Here is a 24,607-nt window from a genome sequence, read left to right as displayed (position 1 = left end):
ATGTTTTATTGATACTAAAAATGAACTAGATAGGAGGTTTTTTATACTTCTTATGAGAGTATCCGAAGACCAGCTCTCCAACAACCTACAAACACAATTTATCAAGCGAAGAGTTGACAAAGCAAGAGGTGTGACTACTCATACCATTAAAATCTGCGCCATGTCTCATTTTTTCCCCAAATTAACTTTTCTGTAACTTTTTTCTGACTCTGGGTTTCTTTGAGGACAACAACCTTTTAACAATAGTAGCCCTGAAAGAACATTTGCTTGACAAAGCGCTACTGCTGCCACATTAACACCTTTGTTTTCTCCAATGTGTGAAAATAGCTCACCTTGACCAGGTGCCATTACTGTGTAAGTTCCCTGTTATGCCACGGCTACCTATTTCAAGACTGGGGTTTCTACTTGGTTAGGTGAGTGAATGACTAAATGGGTAAAAGTCCCATAGGCACAGATTCTGCCTTGACTTAGACCAGCTTTGTGCCATCTATATGTCAGTGGAGTTAATCCTGATCTATTCTGGTGAGTTTGGCTTAAGGCAGTCTCTTAAAGACAGACTGGTTTTGTCTGATTTTAGTTTTCTACATAACCAGATAAATACATCCTTCTAAAAAAAATTCCTAGGAAAATAAGGCATAAGTTACGCGGCAAGACTCTGTTTTTCAAAGTTTGTAAAAGTAATTTGCAGTCTAGAACTCCAGCATTCTCTGAGTCACATCTGAAATATTTAAAAACTGTTTACATAAATAAATATTATTCTGTGTGGTTCTTCAAAGTTACCATTTCTGGAACAAACCCTAGGGGCTGCAGTTTGATTTTTGTGCATAACATAAAGGTATTTAAGTGTCTGTTTTAAAAAGACAATTTTTAATATAATGCTCTCTAGCTGTTAAAAACAGATTTGTTTTCTGGGTTGGCATTTATCACACTAGAAAATCAGACACTTTTTGTGCTTTTCCAAGTTGAATCTTGTTGAAATAACATGTCACTAATATAAAACATGTAAGATAACAAATATTAAGGGTCAACATTTCTACAGAAGGGATGGTAACAGTCAGGCCACTACCATTATCCAGGAAAAGATGGATCCAATAGGAGTGGCCACCATGCCTAAGACACATACCATGGAGAACACAGTCCTCCCACCAGTGCCAATGAAATGCAGAAAGGGAGCTACAGGTCTCTCAGCTTTCAGTAGGTCACCATCCAAATTTCCTAGGATTGGTCTGTGTCAGAGGTCTCCAGGGAAAATGCCATTTCCATCACATGCTGCCTAGAATTCTTGTGCTTATGGATTACATTAATTTCACAGGACTGAAAGCTGTGACACAGGTCCAACAAGCTGATTTTTCATCTTTGAGCTGCATATTGTACTTGAAATCTGAGATTGATTTTGTAAAGGAATTACAAGTTAGCAAGGGAAATTCAGTGAAATACTTCTGATGTGAACCACCAATACTAGAAGATGGTGATATTTCTTCTCGATTCACTTAATGATGTTGGAAACCTCTGTCTTTCACTGATCTAAATTTGACCTTTCTGATAGGAACCAAATGTTAACTTTAGAGTACATACACTGAAGATGCAGAAAGACCACCTTACTACATCTATGACCTTTTGCATTGTGATTAGATGAACAAACTAAAAAGTCATTGTGTTGCCTTTTTTTTATTTCTCCATTTTCTTTACTAGAAAAAAAAAGAGCTGACTACTGGATGTCAACATGAAAACAGGAATTTACCTACTTCTCTTAAGTGAAATATGTGTTGAAATCAGCAAGGCTGGAATCAAACCTAGAAGTCCAAAGACGGAGAAGGACAATAATTTAATGGAAAGAAATAAAAACGTCAGTATTTCCGAAGAGTGGCATCATCATAAAAACATCTCTAAGCCTTTTGAAGGGCAAGATCTCGAAGACTTCACTCTTTACAACTTCACTGAAAAGACTGCAAATTTTGGATTTAACCTCTACAGAAAAATTGCAATGACACATGATAACAATGTAATCATCTCTCCCCTTTCTGTATCAGCTCTCATGACTGCATATATGCTGGCAGCCAAAGGGGAAACACACAGACAAATAGTAAAAAGTCTAAACCTTCATGCTTTGAAGGACAGAGAGGATCGCCATCATCTACCAGCTTTGTTTAAACAACTGAAAGATAACATCACAATGAACGAAGAACTTCTCCTTGTGCAAGGTACCCTTTCTTTTATCCAAAAGGACTTTAGACTCAGGGAGTCTTTCCTCAATTTATCTAAGCAGTACTTTGATATGGAATTCCTGAGAGTGGACTTTCAAAACTTTACACAGGCAAAATTTGTAATAAATCAAAACATTAACAAAAGGACAAAAGGAAAAATCCCAGAGCTTTTTGAAGAGCTTGACCGCCATAACAAACTGCTACTTGTGGACTACATTGTCTTTAAAGGTAACTGCTGTTTTTATTTTGCAAAATGATTATTTATTAGAAGAATCAGGACTCTAACTTCAGCTCCAGGGGGGAAGTTTAAATTAGTTCAGATGTCCCGTTTTCGCTCCATCTCTATCGAGATTTCCTTTCTTCTATTATGTTTATTTAATAGGAAATTATTTTTAATGATAGGCAACCACAATTCTCCTGTGCTTTCTTCCATACAAGAGTCTCAAAGAGAACAAAAAGCCCTGCATCAAACTATCTCAGTTTGTCTCTGAATGATCTCTCTTTATGATAAAAAGGATGTCTAATTTTCATTCAGCAACTAAAATGAAAAAGCCTTAATCACGATAGCCTTTTGAATGCTGGATACTGGGCATAAAATCATTGACTGATTTTACATAGTACACAAAATCATGAAAACAAAAAACATTTCTGTATTTCAGTCAAGAATCTTTTTCGCCAGAGGAACCAAAGTACCCCATTATATTACCTTACAGGGTGAGGGAAAGAAATAGCTGTGATGGGCCGAGACTGTTCTGTGGGGAGGTCCTCTACTGCCAAATACCTTATGCTCTTTCTGTGCTTGGGGTCTTTCTGACTGCTGTCTTAGAAGATAGATAAGGGATTCCAACAGGAGGTCCTGGTAATGACAGGGATCCAGAGCCCTCCCTTTACTCTGAAACAGCCATGCAGAAGCCAGAGACACCCGGTTAGGTAAAAGCAAAGACAAAGAGCTAGGGCGACTAAGGGGATGAGAGGAATGCTGTGCAGAGAACCCACAGTCACAGCCACTACTCCAGTCCAAAGCACTCAGCAGATGCCGTCCATGAAAACACCACTAAAATAAATGCACGCATGAGACCAAAGAAAATTATCCCTCAGCCATACAACCTCCCTATGGACTAAGTTTATTCTTTCATATTTACAAAAGTGCAGTTTGTGCAATGCCAAGGTTACTTTCCCTGGCAGAAAATCAGAGAAAAGAGATAAATGCATATGGCTACATTTGAAAGCAACAGTAGAGATCAGAACCATTAGTATAGAAGAGGTCACATTCCAGTGCACCTCACAAGACAGTGCACTGGAATCCCCATCCAAAAAATTATATAATTAATCTAAAAACAGGTATAGAATTTCAGAGAAGGTAACATATTAATAAAAGATGGAGGCTCATTTGGCGTTCAATAAACAAAAAGGATATCAGTTCTGAACTTGACTGGCAACTAATCAACCTTAGAACAAATGAAGGAGTTTATTTTGTGGATTACTGCATTCTTCTGCTGTAAACAAAAATTTAAAGCACATACACTAAATATACGACAATTGTCATCCACTTATCCACAAAACAATTGACACCCCCTTCAGCTAGGTACAGAAAATATCCTATACTTTTTTTAAGGGTTTCTGAACAAGTCTGAATGCACATAATTATTTAATGTCTTTCTTCCCTCAGGCAAGTGGGTCTATCCATTTAATTCCAAATTCACAGAAATTGAGACTTTCCACATAAACAAATACAGAAGTGTACAGGTACCCATGATGTTCAAGTCAGATAAAGTTAATTCAACTTTTGATGAGAATTTAAGATGCACTGTGATAAAGCTACCCTACAAAGGGAAAGCCCACATGCTGATTGCCATCCCAGAAAAGGAAGGAGATTACATTTCACTTGAAGACCATCTGACTACAGAGCTTGTGGAATCCTGGCTTGGAAACATGAAGACCAGGTATTGCGTTGACATCCATTGGCCTTCATGTCTTTTATGATGTCTTGCAGCAAAGCAAAAAAGCACAACAAAGATTATCTAGTCTTCTCTTTTCACATGCTAGTGTCTCTGTGGCATCATGTATCTACAAAGTAGAGGTCCTTTAATGGCCTACCCACAACCCAAGCAGCATGTGAAAGCTTCTACTCTGAGACAACAAGTCTCTGGCTCATCTCAGTTAGAAATGTCTCTCTGAAGGCACAGACAATCTAGTCTTTCCAAATTCTTCCTTAGGCCTTCCCTTCTCCCTTTGTGAATTTAGCCCTGCTAGGCAAAGTGCACAATAAATCCAGATATGCAGTATATTTATGAAACCTTTCCTACCAGTGGAAACACAGAGTAAATTTGAGTATGAAAATGTAAACCCAAATTATTCCTGTGAAATGTGATTCCCAAAGCGACAATTCTCTCCTCTAGTCAATAAATTCATATGTCACCCTGGTATCAGGGCACTGGAAGTGCTGGTGGAAGTATTTCATACTGAGAAAGAAACGATTTCTAGCATCTTTGGCAGTCAACAGATCAGAGATTATATTCTGCCAACCTAAATTCCAGCAGACAATCTTTAGTTTTTACCTCTTCTTTTTACTGTGTAAAGCTCGAATCCTGAGCAGTGTGCATTTCAGCAGTCAAGTGATCTACTTTATAGTCCAAGTTTGCATTGAATTTTTTTTTTTTTTTCAAACAGAAAAGTGGATATTTCATTTCCAAAGTTCAAACTAGAACAAAAATACAAAATGAAGAAATTGCTTCATGGTCTTGGAATTAAAAATCTCTTTACACGTACAGCGGATCTTAGTCACCTAACGGATGAAGGATATGTAGCAGTTTCACAGGTGAGCCTTCTCAAATTATTTGCTCTTTGGATTATAACAGTATGTAAAGGGCCCAGCCAAGAGACTATATCGTATACACTTATAAGGACGCTAATAGGAAAGGACCTCCTCTGCCACGTATATGGAATCTGCACACCTTAATCAGTTTGGATCCCACCTGAAGTACGAGGCGTGTAGAAGTAAGGTGCGGTTACACTACATACGTGCTCAACACCTTCCACAGCTGGCTTATCACAGGAGGAAAGTTCTGCCTCAAGAAGAATATAGTTAGGGGGGACGGAGAGCAATTGAACAAAAACTATGAACAAGAAAAACACTGTAAATGACATTCAAATGGCAAAAGCCAGAGCAAGGAAGGAAAACTAGAGAGGCAATCCCTCACGCACAGTCCAGGAACAGGCATTCTTCTTAATAAATAAAGAACTTCAGAAAGTTCAAATAATAACTCAAAAAGTAACAGTGAGAAAGAAAACTTGAAGCAGTCTTGCCTTTTATTCTACATACTTTGGCAGAGAAAAAAACACAATCTCACAGCAAAGCATTAGCACAACACAGCTGCATTTCAACCCATATGGATGTTCAACTTCATACACTGAAACTTTTTAAGATCATCACTTAAACAGGCAAAGGCAAGGGTGGGGAATGGCCAAAAATAGAGGAACACAGCCCCATGGAAAAAGAGGAGGAGAAGATAACTCAGTACTGCTATTTAATGGAGAGCAAAGACATATTCCAGACGATTGACAAAAAAACAGAGAATGAGAAAGCAGAAAAGAATGGAAGAGAAAGGACTTGACAACCACACCAGTATCAAGAAGGAACAGGTTTATGTCACCAGAGATGTCCCGTGAAGAAGAAACAGCTAATCTATACAAAAGACAATTTGCTGCTGATAGAGAATTAAGAGGCCAATGAAAGAAGATAAAAGAGATACCACACAGAGAAACTGGTGACCTCAAGAACTGGAGTGTCTGGAATAAGATGAAATGCAATTAATGCTAATGCAAACTCATACATTAGAGTAAAAGTAACAAAATTTCTGCAATAAGCTGGATTTATAAACAGTTGAGGAAAACAAGACTCAAATTAGATTAATTCGACACAGGATTTAAAAGCCAAGCTTTATAAACCTATGTAAGAAATTTATACAATGCAACTGCTTATGGTTGTATAGCAGTAATAACCTAGAACCGTAACTCTGGGAAAGACTTCACAGAATCACAGATTGGTTGAGGCTGAAAGGGACCTCTGGAGGTCATCTGGTCCAACCCCCCTGATCAAGCAAGGCCACCTAGACCCACTTGCCCAGGACCATGTCCAGATGGCTTTTTAATATCTCCAAGGGTAGAGACTCCACAACCTCTCTGGGCACCCGGTGCCAATGCTCACCCTCACAGTGAAAAAGTGTTTCCTGATGTTCAGAGGGAACCTCTTGTGTTTTAGTTTGTGATCACCACCTCTGGTCCTGTCACTGGGCACCACTGAAAAGAGCCTGGTCCCATCTTATTTGCACCCTCCCTTCAGGTATTTGTACCCTATCAGAAAGAATCCTTCTAAGCTACTGGTGCTGCTGTTACAAGTGTCCCTACACCAAGTCATTAACTGAAACCTTTGTCATTTGCCAAAACTGTTAATAGCTGCTATGATAAACACTTCTACACAAGGTTCAAAAACTCCAGGCCCTGAACTGCTTTTGCAAAATTATGCCGGCTTAACAAAATAACCTTTCTGGGAAAATGTAACATCCTATGAATAAATACCTAACAGATAAAATTGCAGTGCTCATCAGTTTGGTATAAACTGTTTCATTTTGGGAATCTGCAGCACTTTTCTCTCTTCCTTTTGATCATATAACTATTTGATGCTGATTCTCTGCAGTTAACTCCATTGTGTTATGAAAAAATCACACTTGAATAGTAGCTGCTAACTGATATTAGAAGCAATACGTGCATGAGCTACAAAGTGGCAGAGGAGCATCCTGTGGCTGTGAATCATGATAGCCAGCTTCATTATTTAAGAATGTTTAGCAGAGAGCTCAAAACTGGTGAAGTCCTTCAACTGCCTTCACATAAGTCCTTCCTAGAATTAGGAATCTGGGAGTTGGGAATGCACTGGCTGATGAGGCAGTTCACCAATACAGACCCAAATTCAGGAGAAGTACTCAGAGGTACACATGGGCTGAAAGAACAAAAAGGGATCAGATCCTGCCAGGCTGCAATTGCAGTGGGAAGGGAAGCTCCTCAGACAAATCCAGGATTATACCTCATTGCTGCACATATTTAGTCTACGCTACCAAATGTACGAATTAGAAATACACAGGAAAAAAAGCCAAGATTGGTGCATTTGCCTGCGCTCTCACAAAATCACCTGTGGGTGACATATCCAGCCGGTCAAAGTTTGTGACTGATGAAAACACACCTCCCACTTTTGAGAAACTCTCCCGTGAACAGTTAGGTGTCAACAAGGGAGTGCTATACAAACGCAACGGTCACTTCATGCTACGAGCTGCAAGAACAAAATTTCTACTTGAGACCTCTGCTCAGAATTGTTTATTTTTATTTATTTATAATTATTTCTGTCACATATTTTATTGCCCCATTGCATTTCAGGTTGTCCAAAAGGCAGTAATTGAAGTGGATGAAGAAGGAACGGAGGCCACAGCAGCTAGTGGGTCAGAAATAACTGCATTCACAGTGCCTCCTGTCATCAAAGTGGATCGACCATTCCTTTTTATGATTTTTGAAGAAACTTTTAAAACATTACTGTTCATTGGCAGGGTTGTTGATCCAACAGAAATGTGAATAAAGGTAACAGTTTCTATTCTGGGGTATGTGAGAAGCTTTATTTCTATTTTATTAATGTACATTAGAATAAAAAGACAGTGAAATATGAAAATGTGAAAACCTGTTTTGTCTCTTCAGCTAGCAGTAGGTCATCCTATTAATATTTTATTACTGCCCAAGTAACAAGCTAAATTCACTGAGGCACAAAGTGACAAAAATGTGACTTGTAAAAACTACCATGCAAATTAAAAAAAGCCCAGAGAACTGAACTTTCAAAATTCAATATTTTAGTGATAAGTCTGAATGAAAACCAGAGGTTCATATGCCAAAATATTCAGGAAGCTTATTCTCAAACACTGCGGGCTTGGTATTCCTCAATGTCATCTTCTGCTGTGATGAGACTTAAGAGCCTGCTGGCCTCAATGCTAGCAGAATTTTGCCACTTATAAAAACAGAAGCAGGATCAAGCCCTAAAAGAGAATTTACAGACTCTGTCTAGAGATCTTTATTTTATCACTGTCAAAACTGCACTGAGTCTATCATAAAGTCTGCATCCTCTGGGAGTGTGACCTCTTTCAAAGTGTTTGTTCACGAGTATCAAATCACCTCACTTTCTTAGGGTACATGATGTGCCTGCTTTTAAAATATTCTTTCTATTAAAGACAAAATAATTCTAAAAAATAACTTAGGTATTCTGAACCTGGAAAATCTGAATCCGTACTACTTCATAACACCAAGCTGGGCCTCTCCTAAAAACAGCATTTCTGCATGTATTATCATCTAGGTATCAGGGTCAACTATGTAACAGGATTCTATGCCTGAACTAAGACAGACTTTGGTAGGAAAAATATTAACTCCATAAAAGTGGAATAAATCTATTCACAGAGTTGATCCTAAAATCCAAAAGGTGTGGCCAAAATTTTTCAGAAAAATATTTCCACGATCTAAATACAATTCACTTTATTCAAGTCATGCAGTGATTCCAACAGAACAGCAAGATCTTTAACATTTACTAAATACTAATTAGCAGCAGAGTCCTATACGTAAAGTATGAAACAATGAAAAAAGCTACTTCTAGCGATATATTACTCTACTTGCTCATACAGCCTTCACAAAATAGCTGCCCAAAAGGGGGCAGAAGAGTTTTCAGTCATTTGGCATAGGGGCTTCAAAGGTCTCCATCAGTAAATGCATCCGCAAGAGAAGATTCAAGCTGATAAAACACCTCTAAATATCACCTCAGTTACCATTAGATGTTTACCCACAGCAGCCTAGACACTCCTGTAAGCCACTCACAAAAGGATTTAGCAGGCAGACTGGTATCTGACTAGACTAGGAAGGAGCATCTAACCTAACTCCACGTGGCAGTATGAATCTACCAGGAAAGAAAGAGAATCCCTCCTTCTTGCTTCTGAATGAGTAACAGAAGGAATGCTGCTCTTGATGAGAACCACCCAATTATAACTGTACAGTTGACCACCAGCTGTTATTGTGAGTTGCAGGTGAAAACAACGCTATGAAGGGTTCAACGGTCTTGGTGCTCTCCAACAGAAGTAACCCAGAAGTAAGCAGCCCCAAAAAAAGACTGCTGGGATGGAGGTCTGGAGTGTGAAGGACTGATGAAAGTATAGACAAGACACCAGGAGTATTGTACAAGGAAGACATGCAGACCAAAAAATGTCTATATAGAGCATTTAAAGATTACATAGCAGGAATTTAATACATAGTAGGGTTATTGAGTGGAGCACATGTTATCAGCATTAAAGAAATTACTCAGTTAAAAATGACAGACAAATGACAGCCAATAAGGAACAAAAGACAGACTGTATACAGAACTCATTACATGCTCATTAAGGGGAGAAATAGCTTGGATTCAAGTTTCTGAACTTCCTGGCTGTTCTGCATTGCTCTAGTAAAGGCATCAGATGGTCAAACACAGTTTTGAGTCCTGTTCTGCAGCTGGGTACTGCTGATCTGAGTTTGGTCCCTGGCAGAAGTCGGCCTGAGAACAGACTGAGCAGTCTCCTGTGGCCCAGGGGTGAGCAGCTGTAGCTGGCACGTTGCGGGACTTGTCCCTGGGGAACCGGGAGTATCTGTTTTCATTAATAAGACAAAAGCAGAACCCAGGAGGAGCCAGTATAGGTCATCTGTATATCTGTATCAATACTGCATGTTAAACATCATACTACTTGAAGAAGTTTTTAAAGAAATCTGTGATTTACAAGATCCTACTCCAGGCTGCAGAACGAACTGAAAACTTGAGTGTTTCCACAGAATCCAAACAATGTCTGTGACTGAAGACAGAGAATACACCTAAATCCAACTCCAGTGTAGGAAGCTTAAGAATTCAGACAGTAAAACAGTGCCAAATCCAGAGACACATTTTGTACTTCACACAAGACAGCATACATCCAGCATTATTACTATTTAAAATAAATACCTTCTATAGGTAAATGCTTTTATTTATTTTAATTATAAAAGATGCCCTGAGAATTTTTTTTTCAAGAACATGCATGTACAGCATTGTCCTAGGTTTTATTTTGAGTAAATCCTCATTCGTATTTTTACATTATAAAAAGTAACCACACACGCATATGCATTCACAGATCAGATCATCTTTATCATACACCAATAAATTTTAAAAACCACATATTTCTCTTATCAATATATTTATGCTGCTTCTATTTTGAAATAGAGAAGCTGACAATAGCTTCATAGGCTCTCTCTCAAGTATTGGCATAAATAGAACTTCTTAAAATAGAACTGCATGTTTTCCCATGTTGCAGACAAATTTTGATAGAAACATCAGCATTAATACAAACAAATGCAGATGACATCACCAAAGCACGATAGCTTGCAATAGCAGCTGATTAAAAACTAGATCCATCATTATAAATTATTGAAGTGAAAATACAATCTGAAATACTAAAAATTAAAACAAGTATTTATACAACAAAACTTCTGAAATAAAACTTTTTTTTATATCATGTGGAGACATCCGCTTTTAGATTGCTTAGAAACTTCCACAGGATTTTTATGAACTTTACTTAGTACTTGTAAAAACATTACCTCCAAATTCACTGCACAATGCTACTAAAGTTTATGTTTTTTATAGACTGATCAATGGGTCTGGACTTTGGTCTTAAATTAGGTTTGAAGATTCTTTAAAATGTGGGATTACTTTTTCATATTCATGACAATTCCTTCTATTTCTTGCATAAAACATGGGTGCTAAGAATTGCTAATATTGTAAATAAGCCAATTAAGTAATGGATATGTGCATTCTAAATCCAAGAATTTGAACTACAAAGGCATAATTGAAGAAAACAAAACCCTCTCTTTAGCTGCAGCAGTTAAGAGCACATAGCTGAAGTTGTATCTCATAACATTTCACTACAACGTTAGAATTCTGCAACCATTAAATTACTTATCGGAACATATTATACAGCTTGGGATTTTATTTAAAAGATAAAAAATTTTAACATTGCAAGATGCATTTTATTCATTCCAGGCGTTAGAGACTCCCATCTGCTGCTCCCACCTTATCGAACCAGGAGTTGCTTCCACCAGTCCCTGGTTCCTTCCTTTTTCTGTCAGAAGATCTAAGAGTTTGATTTTCTGTTTTTTCTTCATACAAAAGAAGAAACACACATAAGGTTGTTGCTGTATTATTAAATAACGTAACATAACAAACTGCTATTGTGTATAACATTTTAATGTAACTCTTGGCTGTTGTACTTTAAAAGTTAGAAGCTGCTCTATTTCATCCACTGAAAAAGCCAAGTGGACACATCCTGAGGGCATTCTTCACAAGAAGGGTGCATTTCTCCATGAAGTTTTCTACAGAAGGTCATGTAGAGATCCCTCTAAGTGAGATGGTTAAGGTACTACAAGCAGTCTACTCATGGCTACAATGTCAGAGGTCTCCAGCTTAACCCATGATAAAATCTGGGGAAAGCAGGGATGGGGAAGAGAGAGAAACTTAGAGATCTTTACAGTGTTATTTCTTGGTCTTCTGTTGACCACAATGTCATTTGGGCAATTTCTGCATATTTCACAGCCTTATTTTTTAATCTTAAAATATACTGTTCTTCAGCTTCACAGAGTTGTAGCTATGTGAAATCAACAACTGTTCATATTGGTCAGAAATATTTCAAAGAACGGGAATTAACTTTTAGAACTCTGTGTAAATATTAATTTGCATTCCACCATTAAGTTTTACGGGTGCATCTTTAGCATAGTTCTTGCATTTTTTTTTTGCCTGAGCATTACCTAAGGTCTAGCAAATGACAATGAAGCTAATGGTCCTTTTCTTGTCACCTGCTTGTGAGCACTGGATCAGAATTTACTGATACATTTTTTCTGGCATCAACATTATTTTAAAAAAGAGAGAATATTTTAATTGGCACACACATCTCTGAAATGAGACAACAAAACGTTTGAACTCATGAGAATGGTAAGTAAAGACCTCTGTTCTCCACCAAAGTAACTTTGGGTTTTGAAAAATTCCTGGAAGATGAATATATGAAATCAGAAATTCTTCACCCCTGCAAACTGCACTATATTGTCAAAAGTGAACATTTGCCAATATTCAGTAGAGTGTTTTTATGGAAAAGATTACACTTAAGCAATTAAATAATATTTTGTCCAAACATACATCAATTTGAACTAAGAATCATTAATTTTATCTGTTGATATTTTAATTGTCAAACAACATATTACTGCCCAATCTTCCATTCTTCACAAACATGCATAATTACTTAGAAAAAGAAACATATTAGAAGTTACCTTATTCAGGCTGCAGAGCCAATAAACTAAAAGCTAGGACTTGCCAGAATTAAAATGGTCAGTGCAACGTTTAACCAGCACATATATAAATTTACATGATGATATAGTCTAAATATATACTCAATTATTATTTTCTCACAAGTTTTCTGCCTTAGTGAGTCCATAGATGGTGACATTCATTCACAAGCATCTCTTCAATTGCACCTCTCATTGTACAATTTTCAAATTCTTCTTTCAATAAAAGTAATTTCCATCAACCACTTATATATTTGTTTATCAATTTTTCCATCATTCAACTTAGAAAATAATGTTTCCTTGAAATTGACTTTTCTTTTTTAGTATGTGTACATTTAGCACCAGGACTGAATTTCTGAAGAAAAGAAAGATAGAAGACGTACACCTAAACATATCTGTGGTCAACAAGGTTATGCATATGGACGCATTTACCACCAACCATTCCTGTATCTGTATCTCTTCATATCTCCTTATAGAGCTGCTCTATTTTCTTAGGAAAACAATTAAGTATTGGGCCAGATTACAAAAATGAAATTGAATCTGTAGCAGACATTATACCAGCTTGAGAGATGTGTTTTCCCAGAAGAACATAAAACATTAAAACTCTTATTCAGAACTAAATGTAGGTCATCCTAAGCCTGCTCCTCTTTATCTCAAAATACTTTTTTCCCCCTAGTATACCCTCTTGGCTTCTGACACTATGTAGTTTAGGGACTTTCTGAGCCAGAGAGAGCATCCAGATCATTGGGTTTGATCAGATACCCACTTTCAAATAGTCTGCTGTTAAGATATTCACTGGGGAATGGCACATTGAGACTTGAAGCTGAATCTCTTATGTTCCAATTTTCTGCCTGAAGACAAAGGTAGAAACTGCTCTGTGTGAGTCTTTTTCTGTTCCTTTGTATTCAAGCAAAAGATACCAGTTTTATTTTCAGTGACAGATAGAAAAACCTTTGAAATTTGGAGAAGTTTTATACAATGTAAAAAATACATCTAACTAATCTTTGCATCTAACTGCTTTGTGAATATTAATCCATTTATTTTTCCCAAATCATCGTGTGATGGATGAGTAACTGGAATTTCTACAATGGTTGCTAAAAAAAAATTTACAACATTTGAACTAATTTTCTGGTTTTAAAGAGAGAGAACAGAGGTATACAGTGATTAGGGTGAAAGCACATGGGGTTTTGAGCACACCTAATTTTTCAAAGTATGTAGCACTGTCTGTCATTTTATGTACTCAAGACACATGTCCCGTTTACTTCATAGATAGCTGAAAATATCAGCATGTCTATTAATCTAACTGTTGAGTTTGAAATCATGCACTTTGAAATAAGTAACCACCTAATGATCACCTATAAAAAGGTCTGAAGTAAGTACTGTGGGTAATATTTAAGAGAAGGCATTAGACTCTGGCAAAGACAGGGACAAAGCGCAATTTGAATTGGTGCCTTAAGGTACTTCTGCTGTGAAACCACTGGCTCAACACAAATGGTCCACTTCATTCACTACTTATCTTCCAACCTTTTATACAAAGAAAATGTAGTTTTGAAAACAATAGGGCACTATGCAAGCTTGATTTAATTCCAGAACGAATTTATCTTCTACAGTGAAGGTGGTCAAATTCCAGTAGAAAAAAATCCTGTCATCACACCCCAAGAGATTATATACAAGTAGCTGAATGCAAGCTGTTCAGAGAGCAACTTTTTACATTTGTTAAACTTTTGTGTGTTTTATTTTACAATGTAGGAATTTTATTAACTTATATCTGTGAGTAAAGTTGGGGGAGGTGTTTTGGTTTGTTTTTTAAAGGAATCTGAAAATGCTGAAGCTGAAAAATATGAGTTCATACAGATACTTAATTCTCCAGAAAGGACCACTCAAGAGATATCACTATCATTACTGTTTCCTCTCTACACCTGGCAAACCAGGGTAAGGTGTCTCCTCTTTCCTATCTGGTGCAGGCTCCATATCTCAGCTCCGTTATCTTTGACCAGCAAGTCATAACCTCACATGCTACACTCTCCTTTCAATCTTGGTCTCTCATACCTATTCAGACTTCCAAGGCTCAGCTTGCACTTCCCCATACTTTTCAGCTTCTAGTGCTAGTTTCTATTATACCTAAGTCTACTTTTGCAAACAACCTCCCTTTCTTGTTATAGCTGGCTTCTTTCCTTTCTCCATTCTGCCTTGGCTAATAAAGCAAATCTCTGATAGGAAAGACAAATCTCAGTTTGAACACCCAAAATTACAGCCAGTCCAATGACAGTAATTTAGAACTACAAGTTAAAGTATAAAAGGAATCTGCAGGGAATTGGCTGCTAGAGTCTACAGAGACTTGACTGAGTAAGTACACATCACAGCGATTTTCTAAGACTGTTACACTTTTATCACAGGAGCAAACAAATTCTTCTTTGATTTGTTATTGCAAAATGCTGAACAGTTTAGGCTGATGTTTAAAGAAAACCAGCCTGAGGGAGATGCCTAGCATTGATTTTTTTTTATCTGAATGGTTAAGGTAGGGCAAAGAAAGCAGCCTTAATAATAAGTAGCAGTTCAGCATAACTCTCAAAATTCATCATGAAATTGTTATATAATAATATGTAAACACATATAAGCACATAAAAAGAAGGAAAAGGAAAAATTAAATAATCTAACAATACACACATTCTGTTTCTCCAACTAAAGGCAACTAAATCACTGTGACTGTAGTTATATATCAAATGCACTAACTTTCACTTTGTCCCATTCCACCCTCCCCATAATGTACCAGCTGAACACAAACATGAGCACGAAAAACAATGTGAAAGACTAATTAAAAGGGAACGCAATCTTAAAAACACTTGTAATTGCACACATCACATTTCTACCCTGCTATTTTAGTATTTCAGAATCTGGATGCAGAAGTATTCATAAATATAGGCTTAATTTTACACGGCTCTCTTGAGTTCCCTTTGAAAATGTTACCCATAAGCTTGATTTAACCTTTTGTCAATCACTTACATGCTCATCTTTCGGGACTGACTCTCCTTATTTCCATTGTTCTTTTGATCAGCTGAGTTAAATAAGTTGCGAGAAGAACTGGAAGGGAAGGCAGCATTCCCACTATTACCAGTAGAATGAGTCCGGAATGAATCATCTGTAATAGAGTTGCAATTTAGACAAAGAATTTTGTCTGTAAAAAGTACACAGAGAGTAAACAGAATGAGCTGTTTTTCCTGTGGCAATAGTGGCATATTTCCTATGGCAATAATCCAAAAGTTTAACTTCCTGTAAGGGAATGGTTTCAACTCAACATTTCTTCAAGTATTTTTACAAAATAATGCTAAATGAAAATAATCACAAGATATATTTTGGAAGAGAGGATTAAGACATTGAATATATTAAAATAGTGAGGTTTAACTGGCCAATCTTTAGCTCCTTAAAAGTTAGCTGTGTCATCCAAGCCAATTGTCTAGTGTCTATTGGTAGTGAGTGGAAAAAGACAGGTTCCTCTAGGAAGCAATTCATCTTACTCTAATCATTCAAACTCTTCAACAGCAAACGGAGAGAGAGGCATTTTTAGACAGCAGTTTCTCTCCCCTAATTCAGTAGAAGCTATATGTAATATCCCTTTCCTCACCCTCTCATGGGTGGAGGCAAATTGCAAATCCAACCTTTTTATGACACCCAAAATGCTAATCAAGAAATGCCAAACTCATTTTACTTTTACTACTTTAAAATATAAGTTTAAATGAACATGTAACAATAAAACCCAACCCAAAACTGAAAAATTGACTAACTAGACCAGCACTAACGTGCTCAAATGTATCGGGTATCTACTATTCTAGGTTCTTTAGGAGAATGGTATCTCACAGGATGCCTGTTTAATGGGGCCCACATACTCAGCAACCCACAAAAAACAAATGTAAAATGTAATATAATAACCTACTTACCACCAAAGGATAACATACAACTCCTTCCCATTCCTGATACTGAAGATGTATATCCTGTAGCAGAGCTTTTACTTAAAAAAACAAACAAAACAAAAACAAATAGCTTATTACAGAAAAGTATTCTCAGTTGCATCATCCTGCTGTTTAATATTATCAGAGGTTACTTCTGAGTTTATATGACAAAATTAAATGAGAAAGTTATGCTGAAATTTCTTTAAGAAATGTACAAGTTTATATTTAGCAGTTCATATTGAAGAATACTTTTAATATATGATAAAAGATGACACATATCAACTTAAAAGGAACTCATAACAATTTGTAGGCTTCAGCATGTCTTAAAACGGTATTTCCTCCCTCAGTTCAAAACTGCATACCTTAATCAACTAACAAGAAAGCTGAAAATTTAGGTCACAATTCAGTGAGCAATTCAATACTTTCACAGATTCATGTGCATATAATTTCATAACAGTTGTCTATTAGGTAAAGAGTTGCCTATGAGGTAAGCAATAAAGATAATAAAGATACTTAGGACACTTGTCTATGTTGCTATATTTTGGATGTAGTGCTTGAGTACTGAAGGACTGGCTTCGAACCAACTTGGATTTCTTGTCTTCTTTGCCTAAAATTATAAGTAGCAAAAATTTTTAACATGGATACCATTCCATTTCCTCAGTAATTAAGAACACTTTTAAATGTCATTTTCTGTCACCCTATGCTAGCTGAAGGAACTGATTTAAATACTTCAATAACAATCAGTTTTATTTATGTCACGTATTTATATACTAAAGAAGGAAATAAAACTAAAAAGCACAGAAAACACATACGTGCAGTAGGTGCAACTTTGGCCTGCAAATGGTAACTGCAGCTTTGCTGGGTTTTAAGCTGCTGATGTGAGAACAAAGTATTCTAAAACAGTTGTTAAAAAGTTCTTACCTGCTGATGTACCAGAAGAGCTTCCAGGAACAGAGAGTGTGATACTTTTTGCCAACACTGATGATGTTTTACTGTCTCTACCTAAAAAAAAGTCCAGTATAAATACTTCTCTCTTAAAGGTTAACTTTAAATAAAGAGGACGTAACATATCACAGGCCTGGGGTAAACAGTAATAACATCTAATCCAGAGCTACTAACACTTCAGAAATACCACAGACAAGTACTTACATTCCAAAATGAAAAATATCAGAGAATTAAAACTGTGACATATTTTGTTGATAAAGTAAAAATTCTTCCTTCTAATATGTGACCAGTTTTCATAAATGTCTTTAGAAATATATAGAAGAAAAAGTTTTATTGCCACTTTCTAAAACTCTGCTATTTACTGTATAAAGTATCTTTTCTGCTCCCTTCTCTTCTGCCTTTGTAGAATGCATGCACAAACAATATGTAGACAAATAAACAAACTTACGCTTCTTTTCAAACATTTTATCATTAACATTTGTAGACCTTCCTTCATTTTGCTGCTTCTCTTTTTCTAATTGTTCCTAAAAAAATGAATAATTTTCTTAGGCATTACTCAGAAAAAAGTAAATAAATTGTATTTCAACCACGGATGCTTCCAAATCACCAAAATAACAGTTAATTTCTTCTCTCTCCTCCTATTAGTAGAACTCCTAGTGAATATCCAGAAAATCAACTAATAGTACAGAATGAAATGAGGGTACATATCCTATATAAAAATCACATTAAAAAAATGTTGACTTTATTTATGAAGGAACCTCTGAGTTGAAGTTCACATTTATAACTTATTATTAAAATTATGCCTGGCCTTTTTTTTTTTTTTTAATTAAAAAGATACAGAAATTGGCAACTGACAACATAAAAATTCTCTGCTACGCAGATACTCTCATAATAGGACTGGCAATATTTTTAATTCAAACAATATTTTTAATTCAATGAAAACGTTTTTCTCAAATGGTAATGTGTGTCACATATGCTCAAACTTTTTAAAGGTCTAAAATTAGCATCTGCCATTGAAAAGCCTTTATGCAAAACAAAACCAAGTATTACAGTTCTTCAAGTTTGAGGAATTTATTTGCCCTTCTGTAATTCAGCAAGCCTTAGAACACCTTTTGAGAGCACATCCATAGACAGAAGACAGTGTTAACACAGCTCCATCAATAATTTCAAAAGACAGTACTTGCTTCAGGATTACTGGTGAATAGATATCACTTCAACTTCAAAAAGCTATTAGCTTATTTTCTGTACTATGTTCATAATGAAAAGTGCCAAGTGAACCGTAATTATTCTACTCTATCTTTTAATTTCACTCTAATTACTACCCAAGTTAAAAAAAAAAAAAAAAAAAAAAAAGAGGTAACTAATTCAGGTCAAGGTTGCTGCAATATAGTTTCTACTAAGTCAATTACTAAACTTAAGGAAACTTATTAACGTATTCAATATTAAAATCTGTAGCAGTCAGATACATTTAACTGGGTTCAATGGCTCCTCATCTATTTGGGACTGCAACATGCCACAATTCACTGTGTACACCTCCAGTTCCTCAAAAGCATGCCTCTCACTGGCAACGCTTAATGAGACCTTTGTGACACAGAAGGTATGCCCATACCAATGGGATATATCATAAAAATACAGCTGCCTTTCTAAAGTCTAGCTGTAGAAACAAGGTAAAAACGAATATTATTATACAATACGCTATAACACAGTATGCACTGGAGGCTATTTTACCACAGCCCAAAATGCTTTCACTATAAAAAAATTGTATCTACCTAAAAATTCCTAAAGCAAAGTTCGGGTCTTTGAATGTGTGTGTGTATGCAGGTCCTGAGAACAAAGCTTGAGCCTTTGGCTGGAGGTGGCATGGACTCCATGAGACAGGTATCACGAACTGAGAAATCAACTGCCCACGAGAAGGCCTGCAGTACCTATTGACATCAGCGGCCACAAATTTAGGCTCTGTAGCAACCCCAAAGAGGAAAAAGGGACTTCAGACAGTCTTGAATCTGTTCTGGTTCACTACAGAGGAGCTGAATTACTACATGCTAGGGGATCTATGCTAATGAAATTCGTCGTCTTCTACATCCTATCAGCTTCTTGGCTTCTCCCACCTCAGGCTGGAGAGGAGGCAGCAGAACGGAGGACTGCAGCAATCTGACCTAGGCTTTGTGAAGATGTGGTAGGCTATGTGGTGGAGTGCCTGCTGACGCTTTTGCTTACAGCCATGACTGAAGATGAACAGTTTTATAAGTTGGAAAAGCATTCTGCACACTTCTCTTCCAAACCCTAAGTAACTTGTAGCTCCTTTTGCTCTATACAACCTGCACTAAGTTTCCCTCCTGCCGGGCTGCAGATGTCAATGGCCTTTCTTTCTTCTTTTTTTTTTCTGGCTAACAGGAAAGCCTGAAACACAGAGAGCCTCCTTCGGCTTCCTTGGCACAAAAGAAGTTATGACATTAATTTCTTTGCCTGTGGAAGCTGTATGTGAATTCTGAGGTGTTTCATTATTCAATCTATTATGTTATACACGCCTGGCAAATTGCTAAGCTCCCTCAAAAAGATTTCATAAAGGTGTGCTGAAGGGCTTGGGATTTTAGAACTATAGAGCCATCAAGCACGAGTATTTTTCAAGAAATTTCAGTTTGCCTTTCTAATTGATACAGGAAAATGTAGGTAGTGAAGAAAAAGAAGTTACATGTTACTTTGAAGGACTTAACCCTATTGTAAAGTGTACAATGAAACCATACACAGATTATGAACCTACCAGGTGTCTCCATAATATGCACTTCCCCTACCTTACAATTATTGCTTTGTTAATATTTAGCTACAAACTATTAAAAAAGGACAGATTGTACTGATAAAATATACCATTTCCAAAAGGAGATGTTCTTGTCTCTCTTTTTCTTGATCCAATAAATCATTTTCGTAAAATCTTTTCTGAAACTTCAAAATAAAATTAATAAAAATAAAAAATCACTACATGAAAATGGAAATTAAAAGTACTTGGTAAGTATTAAAGTTAGTAAGTACTTACAACATCTACAGAGATCTCCATTCTGTCCAATTCTAACACTGTCTATAAAGAAAATCAAAACATTATTCATCGTTACTCAACAGCATGCCACACATTTAACTAAAAAAACCTGTCCAAATAAGAAGCTTAGAATAGCGGTATTCAAAATTAAACACACCTTTTCTTCCTAAACATTTGAAGCCTATGCTCGTATTTTTGTGCTACAAATGCAGTTAAAATCTGTCAGAGGGTATTCTCAGAGCCCTGCTGAGACTCACAACAAAGAACTAATAGACTACCTATATGGCAATCAAACTACACTCAAGGAAAGCACAGAAGCCTGAATGGCTGAAGCATGGACCTAGGAACCAGGACTGAAAAAACAACCCAGGAAGCTGGGAATAAGCCAGGATGCTCAGGCTGGTGTTGACCCACTCTCTCCTGCAGACTGGACCTATGAGGAAGCCACCTACTTCAGCTAGTTCACTTCATGGCTTCTTCAAGAATAAGCATGGGCATCCCTTAAAGATGTACTTTTTCATGAATATTCATATTACAAAGACATTTGTAACATTTCACACTCCTGCAAATCCTTTATCTGTGTATTGTAAAATAAACAGATTAACAAGATATCTCTGCCTCAAAGACTTGATCATTTTTACTAGGGTGAACTTTTAATCCTATCTGTAGTCATCTGCTATTTTTTCACGAATGGTCATCTAACCAAAATCCTGAATCCCAACCACTAAAAAATAACTGCATTATAAGTAACCAAGGAAACACCAACTCTCTTAAATTTGACAGAATACACTATACTACTTCTTCTATTAATTGTTCAATATTACATAACAGACAATAGAATTCTTTAGTCTCCTGTTATTATATTAAGAGAATCAACAGAAAGCATAACTTTGACTATCTTAACGTTTAATGATAATCTCAAGAGAAACCGCTGCTGGAAAAGAAAAATGCTTACTCTTTTTACAATAGTCAGGACATCTTTGTCTTTCTCTTGACACAAAAGCTTCCTTATACATAATTCCAACCGCTGAAGTAAATGTTTATCAGTGGGAACCTTCAGAGTAGATTTAACTTTTGGCAACAAATAGCATAGCTTCATTCTACAAAAAAAAAAAAAAAAAAAAAGTAAATATTCACCTTGTGGTGCTGATGTTTAATAAACATTAATTTTGCATTACATGCTAGCATTTGACATAAAATAATTAGCGAGTAGGTCTTATTTTTCAGAAATTATTGTTGCTTATATGTTGTTTCCAGACATACTGTAACATTTTCAAAAACTTCATATATCGGGACTACAGTCCTGTATCTATCTCAAAGTCAATAAAGATTTCTTTGGTTTGGGGGGGAGGTTTAACCTAGAAATATAAGCAGACCTCTAGATTTTCAAAATTATCTATATGCCTAAGTCTATCAGGTACCTAAATAACCTGGAAATCTGGTCCATCAGTACGAAGGAGCCCAAGTCACTGTGTGGATGCATTTTTATTTGTTACTAGCATGCCCCTGTGAAGCTCAACTTTGCCTGCTTTCAAACTGAATGGCATAAAGCATTTATGTGAACGTAACCATGTATTTTCTGTACTAAGGGCTGAAATTCTTCCCTGGGTACTCTGCTCACTGAGCTGGACAACAGTGATGGGGAGCAGAATGAACCCCCATAAACCAAGAGCAAATGGTCAGTGAGCTACTACACCACTTAGACGTGCACAAGCCTCGGGGGCCGGATGGGATCCACCCAAGGGTACTGAGGGACCTGGCCGAAGTGCTCACCAAGCCACTTGCCATCATTTATCAGCAGCCCTGCCGACCCAAGGAAGGTCCCAGATGACTGGAGGCTAGCAAATGTGACTCCCAGCTACAAGAAGGGTTGGGAGGAGGATCCGGGAACTATAGGCCTGTCACTCTGACCTTGCTGCCAGGGAACATTATGGAGCAGATCACCTTAAGTGCATCCCGTGACACGTACAGGACAACCGGGAGATTGGGCCCAGCCAGCATGGCTTCATGAAAGGCAGGTCCTACTTGACTAACCTCATCTCCTTCTAGGACAAGGTGACCCGCTTATTACATGAGGGAAAAGCTGTGGATGTTGTACTGTGTTCAGTTTTGCGCGCCTCACTGCAAGAAAGACATTGAGGTGCTGGAGTGTGTCCAGAGAAGGGCAACGAAGCTGGTGAGGGATCTGGAGCACAAGTCTTATGAGGAGCAGCTGAGGGAACTGGGGTTGTTTAGCCTGGAGAAAAGGAGGCTGAGGGGAGACCTTATCACTCTCTACAACTACCCGAAAGGAGGGTGTAGCCGGGTGGATGCCAGTCTCTTCTCCAAAGTAACAGGCCATAGGACAAGAGGAAACAGCCTCAAGTTGTGCCAGGGGAGGTTTAGGATGGATATTAGGAAAAATTTCTTCACCAAAAGAGTTGTCAAGCACTGGAACAGGCTGCCCAGGGAAGTAGGGGAGTCACCATCCCTGGAGGTATTTGAAAGACGTGTAGACGTGGCGCTTAGAGATATGGTTTAGTGGTGGACTTGGCACGGTTGTCTGAAGTGACTTTTCCAACCTAAACGGTTCTCTGATTCTATAATTATTGATTTGCCTCGATTCCTAGATATTGTTTCTAAACTGGTTATAAAAAAAAAGTGTTAATTGCTTTTTACATTATTAAGACCAAAACACTCTGCAGATTTAATAAAAATATTCCATACATTTAAGGAAATAAAAATTACAGCATTTGATCAGACTTCAATAATAGTGAATATTTTTAATCTGTAGGCATATAGTAAAAAAACCCTCAAGAACAATACATGGTGATATTCTCCTCTGTTCTCAGATCCCACTGGCTTGTGATCAGAAACAATTCTGTGCTAGAAATAGTAACTTTGTGATTATTAACATTAAAAAAAATTCTTTTAGAAATTCATCTGGTTTTATACCTTCAAAGCATTTTAACCTTCACAACTTACCATTAGATAGATTACAGCACTCTGTAGAAAGCTAGAATAATATGTCCCTAAGTTTGTTTTGAAATTATGAGCTAACAACTATGTCTGACTTCTAAACTTCAGTCCACTACAGACAGTGCATTCCTTTTGTAAAAAGTGATAGGGAATAATCCCAAAAAGAATTATTGCAAAATTAATCTTAATGCTAGTTAAGGAGTTGCGAGTTATTTCAAGTTTTCATTAAATTTTAATATTGTATCAATAGAGCTTTTAATTAAAATGTTTGTTAAAAGCAATGTTACTTCTGATTACATACAAATTTAACTTATTGTTTTGATATAATCCTCAACTTAAGAACACGAGATATGAATGTTAACATATATGCAGAAAATGGCTCAACTTTTACATTTGGGATCCTGCTGAATTGAGAGTTATACTAAACACAAGGTCTATTTAAACAGTTTAACTTGGTAATAAACTGTACCTAGTGAAGCTTACTGAATGCACACATGTATGTGCAAATTATGCTTATGTAAATCTCTGTGCAGCGTTAGTATTAGATGTTCAGACATGGTAATGGTGACAACATGAATTACACACATCAGAAATAAGATAAAAAGCATAAATTCACACAAAATACATGACAAAAAAAAAAAAGGAACTATTTTCTTATTGGTAATAATGCCTGGTCCCTATCTGTTTAGTGAAAAAAAAAATTGACTACAAAAATAATTGAAAAAACACCATATAAAAATTAAAAACATACCAAACTCCCATATGTTTTTCTATTATTTTGCCATTTACCTTAACAATGAAGTAGAGAACTTTTACATAAGGTAAAACCTATGCTAACTTGTTAAGCTCAGACCACTGAAAGAATTGCTTGCATGTTCTGCTTTACACACAGTAATGCTGAAATGGATGGAAATTAATGGAGACCATGAAGTTGTTTCTCTCTCTATACCCATGAAAAAGCGTATTACTTTCTCCTCCTTTATTGCTGGTTCCTCTGTCTCATTGTTCCTTTCATTCCCAAAACACTTTTGATCAGTCCCCCAAACACTCAGACTGACCTGCTTCTGTGATTTTCCAACATCATTCCCATAGTCCCTTACACCTTTAACACTGGTCAC

The 24,607-nt window shown here is 36.7% G+C and overlaps 2 protein-coding genes across 2 annotated transcripts in view; one reads left to right on the top strand and one right to left on the bottom strand.

Annotated features, from left to right (window-relative positions):
• Positions 1-1,692: 1,692 nt before the first annotated feature.
• SERPINA10 (serpin peptidase inhibitor, clade A (alpha-1 antiproteinase, antitrypsin), member 10) lies at positions 1,693-7,839 on the top strand. The gene is made up of 4 exons (XM_009881517.1): positions 1,693-2,432; positions 3,874-4,147; positions 4,875-5,022; positions 7,632-7,839. The coding sequence occupies exons 1-4, from the start codon at positions 1,724-1,726 to the stop codon at positions 7,821-7,823; spliced, it is 1,323 nt and encodes a 440-aa protein (XP_009879819.1). The 5' UTR covers positions 1,693-1,723; the 3' UTR covers positions 7,824-7,839.
• Positions 7,840-11,407: 3,568 nt separating this feature from the next.
• LOC104283426 (serine/threonine-protein phosphatase 4 regulatory subunit 4-like) overlaps positions 11,408-24,607 on the bottom strand; it is a gene marked incomplete at its 5' end in the record, with an annotated part of 44,762 nt that continues 31,562 nt past the window's right edge. Inside the window, 9 exons of the mRNA XM_009881599.1 lie at positions 11,408-11,432; positions 15,612-15,747; positions 16,544-16,614; positions 17,069-17,162; positions 17,477-17,557; positions 17,949-18,024; positions 20,366-20,440; positions 20,532-20,573; positions 21,487-21,631. Of these exons, the coding sequence (XP_009879901.1) occupies positions 11,408-11,432; positions 15,612-15,747; positions 16,544-16,614; positions 17,069-17,162; positions 17,477-17,557; positions 17,949-18,024; positions 20,366-20,440; positions 20,532-20,573; positions 21,487-21,631 (745 nt within the window). The remainder of the gene's footprint in view (positions 11,433-15,611; positions 15,748-16,543; positions 16,615-17,068; positions 17,163-17,476; positions 17,558-17,948; positions 18,025-20,365; positions 20,441-20,531; positions 20,574-21,486; positions 21,632-24,607) is intronic.

Source organism: Charadrius vociferus, unplaced genomic scaffold (genome assembly GCF_000708025.1).
Source record: "Charadrius vociferus isolate BGI_N301 unplaced genomic scaffold, ASM70802v2 scaffold282, whole genome shotgun sequence".
NCBI classification, from domain to species: domain Eukaryota; kingdom Metazoa; phylum Chordata; class Aves; order Charadriiformes; family Charadriidae; genus Charadrius; species Charadrius vociferus.
This window is presented reverse-complemented; position numbering and strand designations above follow the sequence as displayed.

Excerpts from the sequence above, each read along its gene's own strand:
- SERPINA10 (XM_009881517.1), top strand. The coding sequence starts at position 1,724 with ATGAAAACAGGAATTTACCTACTTCTCTTAAGTGAAATATGTGTTGAA. Across the intron at positions 2,433-3,873 it reads GGACTACATTGTCTTTAAAG|GCAAGTGGGTCTATCCATTT; the intron begins GTAACTGCTGTT and ends TTCTTCCCTCAG. Across the intron at positions 4,148-4,874 it reads CTTGGAAACATGAAGACCAG|AAAAGTGGATATTTCATTTC; the intron begins GTATTGCGTTGA and ends TTTTTCAAACAG.